At 37.7% G+C, this 16,510-nt stretch overlaps 1 protein-coding gene across 1 annotated transcript; it reads right to left on the bottom strand.

Annotated features, from left to right (window-relative positions):
• Nucleotides 1-657: 657 nt before the first annotated feature.
• OR13A1 (olfactory receptor family 13 subfamily A member 1) lies at nucleotides 658-13,713 on the bottom strand. Its single transcript, XM_004049334.5, has 4 exons — nucleotides 13,628-13,713; nucleotides 5,748-5,817; nucleotides 5,435-5,576; nucleotides 658-2,441 (listed from the first exon to the last, which is right to left on the bottom strand). Exon 4 carries the CDS (start codon nucleotides 2,427-2,429, stop codon nucleotides 1,443-1,445), a length of 987 nt encoding a protein of 328 aa, XP_004049382.3. The 5' UTR covers nucleotides 2,430-2,441; nucleotides 5,435-5,576; nucleotides 5,748-5,817; nucleotides 13,628-13,713; the 3' UTR covers nucleotides 658-1,442.
• Nucleotides 13,714-16,510: the final 2,797 nt, after the last annotated feature.

The raw sequence follows: 16,510 nt of genomic DNA, 5'->3' as shown, positions 1-16,510 counted from the left end.
GCCAGATCCTCCAAAATGCAACACTCTTTATGTCTTTCTTTTTATATTCATCATCATAAGTGCAAGTCTGCTTAATTAGATTACCAGCTTTGTAAGAATGTCAATCAAGTCTTATATTTCTATTTTGCTGAATTACTAATGCTCTCTTAAACTCTCAATGCATGTCTAAGTCTTTTTTACTTTTCAAATCCATTGTAAAATATAGAAAATGTAAAAAATGATAAGAAATTAAGATGAGTAACACTATAAACTCTCTTCATTACATGTTGAAAACCTCTGAGTAATCATACAGAGTCATTGGTGCTGGTTTTCAGAGCCATGTTTATTGGAAAGTGAGACCACTGAGGGTTTCAACATGTTATTTGGGACTCAGAATTCACTTAGAAGAGATTAAACTGTCTGTAAGAATCTACGTGCCAAAGCTACAGTCAGCTACAATTCATCAAATACTTGAGTCAATGAGCTTCTGATGAATGATAATGAGAATACTGGATGAAGAACCATCCCATCTAAATCAAATATCAAACTCTACTCTCAGCTTCACGCATGTATCGAATGATATGTTTCTATTCAATTCCAAGATACAACTAAACATTCACATCTTAGTTCTGTCATCTTTAATGGATCATGATAAAGATAATGGATTTTCCAGTGCAGTTTTGTAATAGCATGGAGCACAAGCACAAGACCTGTCTTTATTAGACACAGAGGATTCGTTCACCCAGTTTTATCTGAAACAATGGAAGGATAGCAATGCCTTGTTACAATGCCGTTTAACTTATTAGAGCTGACTCACGGCAGCTGTCCTCGCTCCAGGCCAATTAGGTAGGTCAGACACTCAGGATCTGAAGTGTTAGTAAGAAGAAAAGACAAAAGCAGAAACAACAGTTTGCATTAAAATCAAACTATTTTTGAAGTCCAAGTGGCTCCAGAGGAAAGAGTTGAGGTAAGATAATGGGGGTAGAAGGTTTCCTAGAGGCCAGTGGTCACCTTAAAACAAAGCTTCAGTCTGACAACCCTTCAGGGGCTGTGGGGTCCACAGTTCTGCCTAACTTTTTAGACCCACACAGCTGAATTCTAGGAGTGATTTTAGAATTTACACCCTGAGTGTTGTACATACAAAAGGAAAACGTTTGATGTGGCTGTGAGTTGAAAACACAAGGAACACTTTTCTCCTCCTAGGCCCTGTGTTTCTCTGCCAACTCAGCACTGACACCACCTTGGAGTCAGACCAAGAGATCTGGTGTCTCAGAGGCTGGTGCGTCACACCTACCGCAATCCCCCCATCACCAAGTCTCAGGGAACCAGCACTCCCAGCTCATCCATGCACAGGTTCTGCTGGGTTAGAAAAAACAAGTCTATTTACCTCCCAGTCCAGAAACTTGCTCATCAGACTCCACTAAAACTGCAGTCTCCAAGGACAAAAACTTCAGAAGACACAGTTAATTTCTGAAGAAAGGGAAAAGCTTCCTGAGGGCTGCTTTGACCTCCTTGTTTCTCAAAGTGTAGATGAGGGGGTTGAGGGTAGGACTCAGCACAGTGTACAGCAGGCCAGCCAACTTGCTCTTCCCTGCCCTGTAGCCGGAGACCGGGCTTATGTAGGCGTAGAAGACAGCGGTGTAATACATGCACACCACGGTGAGGTGGGAAGAGCAGGTGGAGAATGCTTTCTGCCTCCCCCAGGCAGTCTTCACCTTCAGGATGCTGGAGATGATGAAGCCATAGGACGCAATGGTCATCAGGAAGTTCACTATGCCGTAGAAAGCATCCGCCAGGACAATCATGACACTGTTGACGTAGGTGGAGCTGCAGGAGAGAAGCAGCAGGGGAGGGACCTCGCAGAAGAAATGGATAATGACATTGGGGCCACAGAAATCCAAGCGCAGCATCAGCCCCGTGTGGATGGCCGTGTTGACAGCGCAGAGCAGCCACACGGCTGTGGCCAGCCCGCTGCAGAACACCTTGCTCATCATGCTGCTGTAATGCAGCGGGTGGCAGATGGCTGCGTACCGGTCATAGGCCATGACCGTGAGAAGCAGCAGCTCTGAGGATGCAGCCCACGTGAGGAAATAGAGCTGGGCCATGCAGCCCCCGTAGGAGATGGCGCTCTCTTCCGACACCAGACCCGCCAGCGCCTTGGGCATGATGGAAGAGGTGCAGATAATGTCCATAGTAGCCAAGTTGAATAAGAAAAAGTACATAGGAGTGTGGAGCCCAGGGTTGAAGGTGATGACCAAGATGATGAGGACATTACCTGTGAGGGCCCCAGAGTAGAGTAAGAGGAAACAGCTGAATAAGAACACCCGGTATTCTGGGTGCTCTGAAAAGCCCTGCAGGATGAACTCGGTTACCAATGTCTGGTTACTCATCATCCTTGGGCTGGGATGGGTTTCTGGGACTATCAGGTGACTCTCCATCCACAGCTTCATGTGATTTCAGAGCTAGAGAGATAAACAAGAGGTGTCCTGAGGAAGGCTGCTCCCGTGTTTCTTCCACACCTCACATCAGGGCATGAAAGATAGAGATGCATTAGGGCATGTTGATTAAGATAAACACCCCAATATTACAATAGAAAAAAGGCGTGAACACTCAGTTTATAAAAAATAAATACAGTTGGCCAGTTAAACTCATGAAGCATCATTCAACCTCAAACAAATGCAAATTAAATCCATGATCTAGTCTTCATCATCCATGATCTGGCAAAGTTAGAAAAGCATGATATTAACTAGCATTAGAATGGCTGCAAAGATGCAGGCCTTTTAAAATATGTATTCCATTTGAGCCGGAACTTTCTCTTCCAGAAATGTATCCTAAGGAATAATAAAAAGCATCCTGAAGGTGTCAGAGCAACACTATTTATAGTAGTGGAAATTTAAAACAATCTATACCCTTAAACATGAGTATATTGTGGTATATTGATATAACATAAATGCTGTGTAATTATCAAAGTAATGCTTTGGAAGTGTTTTACTGATGCTTTTAAAAGGAGAATGACACTTTGGGAGGCCGAGGCAGGCAGATCGCCTGAAGCCAGGAATTCAAGACCAGCCTGTCCCAAATGGTGAAACCCTTTCTCTACTAAAAATACAAAAATTAACCTGACATGGTGGTGGTGGATGTCTGTAATCCCAGCTACTTGGAAGGCTGAGGCAAGAGAATCGCTTGAACCTGGGAGGCAAGGTTTCGGTGAGCTGAGACCACGATGCTGCACTCTAGCCTGGGCGACAGAGTGAGACTCTCTCAAAAAAAATTGTTTTAATTTAAAAAAAAGGAGAGAATGAAAAAAATTTAAAATAATGTGTACAATAGGATCTCATTTTTAAAAAAAAAAATTTAAAAAGCAGATTTGTTTCCACTGAAATTGAGGATAGTGAAAAATTTAAAATAAAAATAAAATGTAAAAGCATGTTTGTATATGCACCTGTAGGAAAAACACTGGTGAGTGCTAGACCAGACCTTGAACAGTGATTGTTTTCACTTTTTTAATTTTTGCTGGTCTGTATTTTCTACTTTTTCTATAAAATGACCTCTCTAAAAGGCAGATGTATCACACAGAATCCTCCTTAAAACAGTTCTTCCATGGCTTCCCATTGCCAAAAGAATAAATGCTCCCAGCAACTTTTCCTGGATCCACCTCCTGTCCAGCCTTTCTTCCCACTCATCTTAAAGCCAGAACTCCAGCCATGCCCTGCACTCACAGACTGGCTGATGCACCAAGCCATTCCAGGATTTCTTGGTTTTGTTCTTCCCACTCCCTGAGCCAGGAATGCCCTTTTTCTCATGAACCAGGGCCATAATCAGCCCCCTCTTTCTGAGCATCCCTTCCCTGGGGAGAAAGTACCACTCTTTCCTTTGTGTTCCCTCTGATACTGACTTCTATCCTAGTACACAATACACGTCACTCCTTGATCAGGTTACTGGACTGTGCCCTAAAAGATTAACACATATGCCCGTTTATCTCTGCACATCCCTTCTTGGCACCCAGCCCCCTGCCTATCAGGCAGTGCGTAGACACTCAAATATGTGTGTTTAAATAATGCTAAAGAATAGGCTAGTATGAATAACAGCAGAATGACTTATATTCTTAAGTTACTGCACATTCTGTACAGCTCAAGATAAAATCAGCATAGTGCACATTTGGTTTTTCCCTTTCAACTCTTTATTCATTAAAAGTTAAGGAAGAGGCTGGGCGTGGTGACTCACGCCTGTAATCCCAGCACTTTGGGAGGCCGAGGCGGGTGGATCACAAGGTCAGGAGATCTAGACCTTCCTGGCTAACACGGTGAAACCCCGTCTCTACTAAAAATACAAAAATCAGCTGGGTGTGGTGGCGGGCGCCTGTAGTCCCAGCTACTCTGGAGGCTGAGGCAGGAGAATGGCGTGAACCCCGGAGGCGGAGCTTGCAGTGAGCCGAGATCGCGCCACTGCACTCCAGCCTGGGCGACAGAGCGAGACTCCGTCTAAAAAAAAAAAAAAGTTAACGAAGATATTCATTTTAAAAATGAACATTTGGAAGATGTTGGTTTTAAAAATGAACATTTGGAAGATGTCCATTTTAAATATGTTTATTTTAATTATGTTTTTGTCAAGATTCAAGAAATGTATTTACCACTAAAATATTAAAAAGATTTACACAAAATGACCAAACATCGTCTCCAGCTCAGGTCATATCACCTTTTAATAAGGTAAAAACTGTTTTTTGAATAGGCAAGCATAAAATCCCTATGACTCAGAACAATAAGGCTATATTAGCGTGGGGTATGATCAGAATCAATGGAAATGATGGTGTTCCCTCTGTGTATCTTCCCAGCAACAACGTGTCAGAACAGCTCAATAACTTGAGTGGAAGTAATAAATACAATATGCTTTAGCTGATTTCATTATTGTTTGGGACAAAAAGAGTGAATAATTACTTTCGCTGAGTGTGAGTTGTGGATCTGAAGAAATAACTGTAACTTTATTTGCTCTTATGATGGCCCAGTGAGTGACTCCTCTTTAACTCCAGGGACAGAATTGGATTTTCTCCATCAATGTCCCAGTGTGAGGTTTCTGCACTTCCCACTGATGTCCTCCTCCCTAGAATTCTAGCCACCAGATTTCTCCAGCCATCATGAAATCATGGTGCACTCCGCAGTGCATATTACAAACGCACCAGAGTCAGCACAGCTGCAGCTGTACCTGGGAGATGGAAAACGCATCCATCACTGAACACCTACCAAGCAGCAGTGCGCAGAGTCTGTCACGCATCCTTCCTGGAGCAAGAAAAGCTATTACGAAGGAAACCTTAAACACAATCTCTCTCTTAGCTCCACAATGAGATTAGAAAAACAACAGCGCTGCAATACAAATGGATGTTTTGAACAGGTGCTGAGCACAAGGAAATTTCAACAAATGTATTCACATTCAAGGAGCAAATTAGCCGTCAGGTAATTACCCACTTATTGTGATTGGGTGGGGACAGGAGGACAGTCTTCTCAACCAACTGGTCAATAATGAGATCAAAGAATCGGGGTTCCAATCCTCTTTCCATGAGAATGACCATAAGATTTCTTTACAGCCTCAGCCAGTCATTTCTTCTGAAAAATAACAAAGACCTTGCTCCCTTGAGTTTCATAGGACATTTGCTTCAATTCCCAGCAAGCATTACAAGAGTATTACTAAGGGTGTGAGGCAAAATAACACAATTTCAGGTAATAAATGGCAAGTTTAAACACATACTGCATTCAGACAACACGATGACTTCTCACCAGCAGGCCAACAGGATATTCGAACAGTGGTTATTTTCCACATTTATCAAACCCTTGGGCACTCAATCTTCTGAAGGGGGAAAAAAGGCATCTTGGATTATATTTATCGCTTTAAAGAAATAACAAGAATAGTCCTCAAAATCTCTGAAATTAAAAAGATAATTTCATTGAGTATTTTCTAAAGACAAATTATATTTTACATAAAATACAATTTACTTGTAGTGAGATTATATCTTTGTTCCTATTTATTGTTCATAGTTTCATAAACAGAAAATTTAAAAGATTTAATTAATAATGGAGAACTTGACTCATTTCATTATTTTTATCTCTAAAGCTGTTCAATGATTTTCACAGACACCATATTAATCTAATGTCCTTTTATTGTATATGAAGGTAGGCATTTCTATTGTAGACATGCTTCAAGAACAGAAAACTAAAAATCAGAACATGCCAGAATCGCATATGTTCAGGGTCAAATCTGAAAGACATTTTGAAGATAACTTTGTCCAACCTATTGATTTGGAAAGTCATAAATGTATCTAAATAACTTACCCTGGTCACACAGAGTATTAGTGACACAGCTAGTATCTAGGCTCAAGGCTGTGGGACTACAGTCCAGAATTCATTGCTGTGTAATTTGTTGGTTGCCTCCATAAATCCAGCCCCATGAAATCTCAAAAGAAAAGCCATGAAAAAGAAAAATCAACCAATAATTTATACAACCATATTTAAGGCTGGCGTGTGGAATGCAAACCCTAAACTCTCAGCCACATTTGGCATCCCACTTACCCTGTTGTTTTGTTACTGATCAAATGGTAATAACACATATTCAAATGTTACTGACTCTGGCTCAACTCAACAAAAACCATTAAGTCTTTTATATAAGCAAATTAAGCAGACAGAGTTATGAGTAGAACTTTTCCCATTTTTTAAATGTCACTCAATCACCATCCTCAGAACAATCATAATTACCTTAAAAAAAATGATTTCACCTTTGTGGAGTGAACAGACTTTATGTATAGCTGTCCTCTCTCTGCCAAGCACAACTGAGGGTAGAAACATGGTGACATTGAGGCAGTGTGCAACCTGTGATAAGATCAGTCTGAACAGGACTGTTCAGGACTGAACAAGGTTTCCTTCCCATATTTAAGATGGCCTTGCCAAGAATTTGTGACTCATCTTTAGCAACATTTGTCACTGCCTGTGGGAGACACTAGGGAGAGCTGTTCACAACTATTACTCTAAGTGGACCCTGAAGGAGCAATTAAATTAAGTGCTTCTTTACTGGGTACTTGCCTGTCATTGGGGTTCACAGAAAGGCCAATTCAGATTTCTAATCCAAATGTGTAGAAAAGGGTGTGGGCCCAAGTGGGGGAGGAGGGACAGCAGGACACATTCTCTGTCCCAGCTCACAGAATCTGGGTCAGGGCAGACCCAGGCTCAGGTGCTCAGAACGTGTCCACACCTGGGGACTGGAGAAAGACTGTCAGGCAGGCAAGTAGCATTTCTGGACTGCTACCCATGGAAGGTGAGGCATGGAGCAAATGTCTCCATGCTTCTCTGTATAAACCACTCTTTCTAACAGAGCTGGCCTCTCCCTGTCCCTCATAAACAGGTTGAATCTTATTTATCCCTGCTTGATCTCATTTCATCCAAATCCCACCCAGATCTAACTCTATCTCCCCTACCAAACCTTCCCTGACTCCCTGGAAGGAAAGGACCACTCTGTCTGCTGAGTCTCTGTCCCATTCAGGGGTTCTCCACCAGGCTCTGGAGGCAATAACATGGGCTTCAGAGTCTTTCCAGACCTGGGGTAAAATCTCTGAAAGTTACTGATCATGTGACTTTGGGTGACTGCGCTTCAGCTCTCCAGGACTCAATTATAATAATGAAAAGCCTTATCGCCTTATCACAGTACCTAATACAGGAAAGGGGATTGGCAATATTTTATTTCCCTTCTCCCAATTCAGGATGTACGTAGATGTATGTTTTTTCTTCCATATTAGTCAGCAAGCAGAGAGCTGACTAAATATCGACGGGTTTACTATTAAAACGCACTTCAAACAGTTCTAATTTTACTAAGCAGCACTAAACTAAACAGTTCATTAATGGCTTTGAGACTTTACTCTGTTTCTTAAATAGCTGCAGAAACTTTTATAAGTCCGTAGTCTCTCTGAATCCCAATTTTTCAATATATAGAATGGGAATAATTATACCTACCTTCAGAATTTTTGCGGGGACTAAATAAGATGACGTATATGAATCCATTTTAGAAACCATGTTAGTTGTCATTATGAATAGGTCATCTATAGAAATAATTGTTCCAAAAAATTCTGCCTTGGCAGTATTAAGCCCAAGCAGATTACCTTTATTTCAACAAAATAAAAGATCCATGAACAAGGAATTCCCTTCCTGTGATGTTAATAATATGCTACCATTCAGGAATAAATGTGTGTTAGGTTAAAAGCTAAACTGTTAACATGAAGAGACCTAAATATATAGTGGCTTCATTTTTTCTCTTTTGCTCAACAATCTGAAGATATACATAAGTTGTGGGGTAGCTTCCAGACTGATGGGGCAGTCTTGCTCCACTAAGTCATTAAAGGATTTAGGTTCCTCTCAAATCAATGATTCTTGGTCTCCTACATGATGATTCCCTTTACCATAAAAGTTGCCATAACCTCTACATTTTAGCTTGTAAAAAGGGACAATACAGAAAGCTCAAATGATGCAATTTATTTTAAGCAAGTGAGGCAGATATTGTGCACATAACTTCTGCTCATATTTTACAGTTCTGCTCATATTTTACAGGCAAAAGTTTAGTTACATTGCTTCACCTAGCTGCCAGGGAAGCTGGGAAAGGTGGTCAAGCTGGAAAGATACATGTACAGGAAAAAGGGAGAATGGATTTCTGGGAAAAAAACTAATAATTGCCACAAATATGCAAGAGAACTAGAGATAAGGAACTTAGGAATAAAGACTGGAAGTAAGAATGAATTGTATATGTTACTCCCGAGAACTGAGATTCGAGGAAGAAAAAAGGATGATTGTATACTTATACAAGAAAGAGGGCGGAAGTGAAAAGAAGAGGGTGAAAGAGGTAAACAGGCAATGACCAGTATTAAAAGTTAAAAGAGAAAATCAAGGACATGAATTAAAGAGTCATAATATCCTTACAAGGTATCCAGAAAGAGTCAAAAGTGGTGGAACCCTGAAAAATTATGCAGAACCCCAAAAGTTCCCATTTGATGGAGAAAAATGCTTTGCAGAGTTGTGGAATGACTGACTGAAAGAGAGTAGGATCTGTGCTGCGAGATGACTTGCTGGCCAAGGAAGTGCTTGGAAACTTGGAAAAACTTAGGGATCTAGAGAATGTCATGAGGAGTCCTGCCTGGGCAATACCACTGCTCAATTTTTCCAGGCCTATCCCCTAACCTCAGCAAGGACCAGCTATAAAACAATCCTTTTAATACTTTTTAGTTATTTCTATCACCCAGCCGTAGCCTTGGGTGCATTTCATATTTCTCAAGACATTCGCCTTCGACTTTCCCAACATATTATCTTGGGCTTGCATCTTACATGATTAAAAAGAGAAATACCATTGTATCAGAGCTCCTCAACTTCATTACTTCCCATCTCAATCTTTCTACATCTTTAACTTCAGTCTTGGTTGAGCTCCACCCTCTGTGCTTGTTCTTGAGAAACAAGCAAAAGAGCTAAGAAAGGCTTAGAGCAAACTGGTAAACATTGTTATTTTTTTTTAGGTATCCATATTGCGACAGGGTCTTGATATAATATCCATACTAGGTATAATTTGCATACCAGATATTCAAAGAAGTAGGAGAATATGGCCATAGTGAGAAAAATAAAATCAACTCAGAAATGACAAAAATAAGAGAACTAGTAGAGACATTAAAATAGTTGTGATACAAAGAGAGGAACAATAAACACTGGGGCCTACTTGAAGTTGGAGGGTAGGAGAAGGGAGAGGAACAGAAAAACAACTATTGGGTACTAGGCTTAGTACCTGAGTGATGAAATAATATGTAACAAACTCCTGTGACAAGAGTTTACCTACATAACAAACCTGCACATGTACCTCTGAACCTAAGGTAAAAGTTGTAATAAAATAAAATAGTTGTCATAACTATATTTCATATGCTCAAGAAGCTAGAGAAAAGACTTAGCATATCAAATAGAGACAAAGAAGATATAAAAAGATGAACAATTTCTAGAGATGAAAACTACAATGTCTGAAATTAATAATACATTGGATGAGATTAACAGTGGATTAGACATTGCAAAAAAATTAGCAAATTAGGAAAAAGTATAATAAACCCACCCAAATGAAATAGAAACAGAAAAATAAACATAAGAACTGTAAGTGAGCTGTAAGACAACTTCAAATAGCCTAATATACATATAATTAGACCCCATAAGGGCGTGAGAAATGGGAGAAGAACAGAAAAAAATGTGAATGAATAGTGGCTACAATTTTTCTAAATGTAATGAAAAATATAAACCTACAGACTTAATAAGCTCAATGAACCCCAAGCACAATAAATATGAAGAAACTCACACCAAGCCACATGATCAAAATCAATAATAAAAATAAAATCTTAAAAACAGGCAGAGTAAAAAAGCACATTAAGTACAAAGACACAAAAATAAGAATTACAGCAGAGTTTCTATACAATCAGTACAAGCAAGAAGACAGTAGAGAAACACTAAACAGTACTGAAAGAAAAAAACTGTCAATGTAGAATTTTACACTCACTAAAAATACCTTTTGAAAATGAAGAAAAAACATTTCACAAACATAAAAGTTAAAGGAATTCATAATCAGAAGATATGAACAACAAAAAAATGTTAAAGAAAACCCAGAGACCCACAGTGAGACACACTATAATCAAACTGTCAAGTCAAAGACAAAGAGACAATCTTGAAAGCAGCAAAAGAAAGTAACTTGTCATGTAAAAGGAAGCCTTTATAAAATTATCAGTGGATTTATCAACAGAAACCTTGCAGGCCAGAAGGCAGGGGCATAATATATTCAAAGAGCTGAAAGAAAAGAAAATTTCAACCAAAAATATTATATCCAGCAAAACCATCCTTCAAACGTAAAGGAAAAATCAGACTTTCCAGGATGAATAAAAACTGGGGAGTTCATTACCACTGGACCTGCTGTAATATCTTGCAAGTTGAAACAAAAGGATGCTAAATAGTAACATGAAGTCTTATGAAAATATAAAGCTCTCCAGTAAAGATAAATATATGGACATATGTAGAGACTGTACTATGCAATTTTGGTACATAAATGCACTTTTAATTCTTGTATAGAATTTACAAGACAAAAGCTTAAAAATAACTATAAAACTGTGTTAATGAATACATTAAATATCAAGATGTAACTTGTGACATAAGTAACCTAAGGTGAGGGTAGGAGCTTTGAAGAAATAGTTTTTGTACACAGTCGAAGTTATTCTGTTAACAGTTTAAAATAGCTTGTTAACACTTTAAGATGTTTTTTATAATTCTTATGGTAACCATAAAAAAATCTATAGAATACACACAAAAGGAAACAGGAAGGGAATCAAAATGTCACCACAAAAAAAATCGACAAAACCCAAAAGAGGTCAGTAAGAGAAGGAATAAAAAACAAAATTTGCAAAACATACAGGAAACAACAAAATGGCAAGAGTAGGTCCTTCCCTATCAGTAATTACTTTAAATGTAAATGGATTAAACTCCTGAATCAAAAGATATAGACTGGAAAATGGATTTGTAAAAAGGATCCAAATTTATCCTGTCATTTAGGTCTAAGAAACAAATATGCTTAAAATGAAAAAAAGGAAAAGTAAATGCCATGCAAATGGTAAATAAAAGCAAGCAGAAGTGACTATACTACTATCCAACAAAATAGACTTAAAGTCAAAAATAGTCATACAAATATATATACCTCTAATACCAGAGCTCCTAAATATCTGAAGCAAACATTGACAGATCAGAGAGGAAACATAAACAGCACAATAATGGTAGGCAACTTCAATTCCTCACTTACAATAATGGCTAGAACAACAAGATAGAAGATCGATAAGGAAATAGAGTACTTGAACAACACTATAAATAGTGCTAACAAACATGTGCAGAACATTCCACCCAATAAAATCAGAATATGTATTTTTCTCAAGTGTACATGGAATATTCCCAAAGATAAATCACATGTTATACCACAAAAAAACTTGTAACAAATTTTAAAAGATTGAAATTATACAAAATATCTATTTTGATGAAAATGACATAAAACTGGACATCAATAGCAGAAGGAAAACAAAAAATTCACAAATATGTGAAAATTAAACAACACAGTTTTCAACAAGCAATGGGTCAGAAAAGAAATCACAAGGGAAGTTAGAAAATATCTTGAGATAAAAGAAAATAAAAATACAGTGTACCAAAATGTGTAAGATGCAGCAGAAGCAGTGCTAACAGAGAATTTTATAGCTATAAATACGTGCATTATAAAAGGAAGAAAGTGGCTAGGCATGGTGGGTCATGCCTGCAATCCCAGCACTTTGACAGGCTGAGGCAGGAGAACTTCTGGAGGCCAGGAATTTGAGACCAGCCTGGGCAACAAAGCAAGACCCCATCTCCACAACTTAAAAAAAAAGAAAAAAAGAAGTAGAAGAAAGTTTGCAAATCAACAACCTAACTTTATACCTCAGGAAACTAGGAGAGAAAAAAAACTACACCCAAAGCTAGCAGAAGGAGGAAAATCCTAAAGATTAGATTAAATCAGAGATAAATGAAATATAGAATATAAAAACAATAGAAAAAATCAACAAAACTAAGAGGTGGTTTTTGAAAACACCAACAAAATTAACAAATGCTTAGCTAGATTAACTAAGGAAAAAAGATTAAACTAATAAATCAGAAATAAAAAAGAGAACATTAGAACCCATGCCATAGAAATCAAAAGGATTATAAGAAAATACCATCAACAGTTAATTATATGTCAACAAATTGGATAATTTAGAAGTGCATAAATTTCTAGAAATATACAACCTAATAAGAGTGAATCATAAAGAAGTAGAAAATACGAACAGACTTATAACTACGAAGGAGATTAAACTGGTTCAAAAACCTCCAAACAAACAACAGCCCAGAACCGGATGACTACCAAACATATAAGGAAGAATTAGAACCAATGTTTCTCAAAGTCATTTACAAAAATGAATATAAAAAACACTTCAAAGCTCATTATATGAGGCCAGTATTACCCTGATATCGAAGTCAAACAAAGACATTACATGAAAAGAAAACTACAGACCAATATTTGTGATGATCAGGTTGGCTTTATTCCTGGAATGCAAGAATGATAGAACATGTGGCAGGGTGTGCTGGCTCATGCCTGTAATCCCAGCACTTTGGGAGGCTGAAGGGGGCGGATCGCCTGAGGTCAGGAGTTCGTGACCAACCTGGCCAACATGGAGAAACACCATCTCTAGTAAAAATACAAAAATTAGCCAGGCTTGGTGGTGGGAGCCTGTAATCCCAGCTACTTGGGGGGCTGAGACAGGAGAATCCCTTGAACCCAGGAGGCAAATGTTGCAGTGAGCCGAGGTCATGCCACTGCACTCCAGCCAGAATGACAGAATGAGATTTCATCTCAAAAAAAAGAATAATACAACCTGCAAAAATCAATGTAATACACTATAGTAATAGAATAAAGGACAAAACAGCATAATCATTTATATTGATGTAGAAAAAATGTTTAACAAAATTTAACACCTTTTATCATGAAAACACTCAGCAAACTAGGAATAGAAGGAAAATAACATAATAAAGGCCATATATGAAAAATCCACAGGTAACCTTACACTCAATGGTAAAAGATTCAAAGCTTTTCTTCTGGATTAGGAACAAGACAAGTATACTCTGTCTCTTCGCTTCTGTTCAACATAGTATTTGAATTTCCAAGCAGACCAATTAGGAAAAAAAAATTAAGCAAGAAAAGACATCCAAAGAATAAAAGAAAAAAGTAAAATTATCTCTGCTCACAGATGACTTGATCCTATATGCATAAAATCCTAGACTCCTGCATAAAATCTAGAAAACTGTTAGATGCATATATGCATAAAATCCAGAAAACTGTTAGAACTATTAAACAAATTCTGGAAAGTTGCAGGATCCAAAATCGACACACAAAAATCAGTTGCCTTTCTATAAATTAACTATAAACAATCCAAAGGTAATTAAGAAAATAATTTAATTACAATACCACCAAAAATAGAAAAATACTTAGGAATAAACTTAGCCAGGGAAACAAAAGCCTTGTACACTGAAAACTACAAAACAGTACTGAAAGAAGTCACAAATAAAGGTAAAGCCATTGGTATTCATGGATTGGAAGATTTAATGTTAAGATCTCCAAAATATCAGATGTGTTCCCCAAATCTGTACAACTATTATATATTAATTTGAAAAGTCAATAGAACCCAAAGCAGTCTACAAATTTTATGTAATCCCTATCAAAATCTAAGCTGCATTTTTTGAAAAAAGAGAAAAATTTATCTAAATATTCATATATACTCTGACTAGACAATCTTGAAAACTGAGTTGATGGTCTCATGCTCCGTGATCTCAAAACATGTTACAAGACTACAGTAATTAAAACAGCATGACACTGGCTTAAAGAGAGACATATAGACCAACGGAATAGAATAAAGAACCCATTAAAAGAAAACTCCACATATATGGTCAAATAATATTTACAGCATTCCAGATCCGCTCAATGAGGGAAGAACATTCTCTTCAACAAACAGTGTTGGGAAACTTGGATATCCACACATGAAAGAGTGAAGTTGAAACTTTGTCTTACACCATATGCAAGAATTAACTCAAAATGGATTTAAAACTTAAATGGAAGACCTAAAACTATAAAACTCTTAGAATAAGGGGAAAATCTTCATAACATTGGATTTGGCAATTATTTTTTAATATGACACCAAAAGTACAGACAACAAAAGAAAAAATAGACAATTGGGATTACATCAAACTTTTTAAAACTTTTATGCATTAAAGGACATAACAATGTTAAAAAAAACTTGTGGATGGAAGAAAATATTAGTAAATTATATATCTGATAAAGAGTTAATATCCAGAATATATAAATAATTTCTACAACACAGTATTTAAAAAAATATGATTTTAAAATGGCAAAAGGATTTGAATAGACATTTCTTTTAAAATTATGTATGAATGGGCAAAAAACATAAGAAAAAATGCTCAGCATCCAAACTGGAAAGGAAATCATTAGAGAAATGTAAATCAAAACCACAATGTAATATCTCCTCACAAAAATTGAGTGGTTTACTATTAAGAAAAAGAAATATTAGATAGGATGCAGTTGATAGCAAACAGCTTAAAAGCAACGTGACCCCAGATACTAACTCAAAGCCACACGAAAAACAAAAAGCTCTGGCAAAGACATTAATTTATATTTTTATTTATGTATTTATTGAGGGTTTTGCTGTTTTGTTGTTGTTGTTGTTTACTGTTTTATTTTTGCTTTTTCAACTTTTATTTTAGATTCAGAGGGCACTTGTGCAAGTTTGTAACCTGGGTATATTGTGTGATGTTGAGGTTTGGGGTATGAATGGTCCCATTACCCAGATACTGAGAATAGTACTCAACAGTTTTTCAACACTTTCTCCCTTCCCTCCTTCACCACCCCAATAGTCCCCAGTGTCTATTGTTGCCATCTTTATGTCCATGAGTACCCAGTGTTTACCTCCCTCTTATGAGTGAGAATATGTGGTATTTGATTTTCTGTTTCTGTATTTGTTTGCCTAGGATAATGGCCTCTAGCCAAATCCATGTTGCTGCAAATGACATGATTTTCTTCATTTTCGTTTATTTTTTATTTTTATTTATTTATTTTTTTATTATTATACTTTAAGTTTTAGGGTACATGTGCACAACATGCAGGTTAGTTACATATGTATACATGTGCCATATTGGTGTGCTGCACCCATTAACTCGTCATTTAGCATTAGGTATATCTCCTAAAGCTATCCCTCCCCCAGCCCCCCACCCCACAACAGTGCCCAGTGTGTGATGTTCCCCTTCCTGTGTCCATGTGTTCTCATTGTTCAGTTCCCACCTATGAGTGAGAACTTGCGGTGTTTGGTTTTTTGTCCTTGCAATAGTTTGCTGAGAATGATAGTCTCCAGCTTCATCCATGTCCCTACAAAGGACATGAACTCACCATTTTTTATGGCTGCATAGTATTCCATGGTGTAAATGTGCCACATTTTCTTAATCCAGTCTATCATTGTTGGACATTTGGGTTGGTTCCAAGTCTTTGCTATTGTGAATAGTGCCACAATAAATATACGTGTGCATGTGTTTATAGCAGCATGATTTATAGTCCTTTGGGTATATACCCACTAATGGGATGGCTGGGTCAAATGCTATTTCTAGTTCTAGATCCCTGAGGAATCGCCACACTGACTTCCACAATGGTTGAACTAGTTTACAGTCCCACCAACAGTGTAAAAGTGTTCCTATTTCTCCACATCCTCTCCAGCACCTGTTGTTTCCTGACTTTTTAATGATTGCCATTCTAACTGGTGTGAGATGGTATCTCATTGTGGTTTTGATTTGCATTTCTCTGATGGCCAGTGATGATGAGCATTTTTTCATGTGTTTTTTGGCTGCATAAATGTCTTCTTTTGAGAAGTGTCTGTTCATATCCTTTG

The sequence above is a fragment of the Gorilla gorilla genome, chromosome 8 (assembly GCF_029281585.2).
Source record: "Gorilla gorilla gorilla isolate KB3781 chromosome 8, NHGRI_mGorGor1-v2.1_pri, whole genome shotgun sequence".
Classification (NCBI taxonomy): domain Eukaryota; kingdom Metazoa; phylum Chordata; class Mammalia; order Primates; family Hominidae; genus Gorilla; species Gorilla gorilla.
The sequence above is the reverse complement of the archived record's forward strand: the minus strand, read 5'-3'. Positions and strand labels throughout refer to the sequence as shown.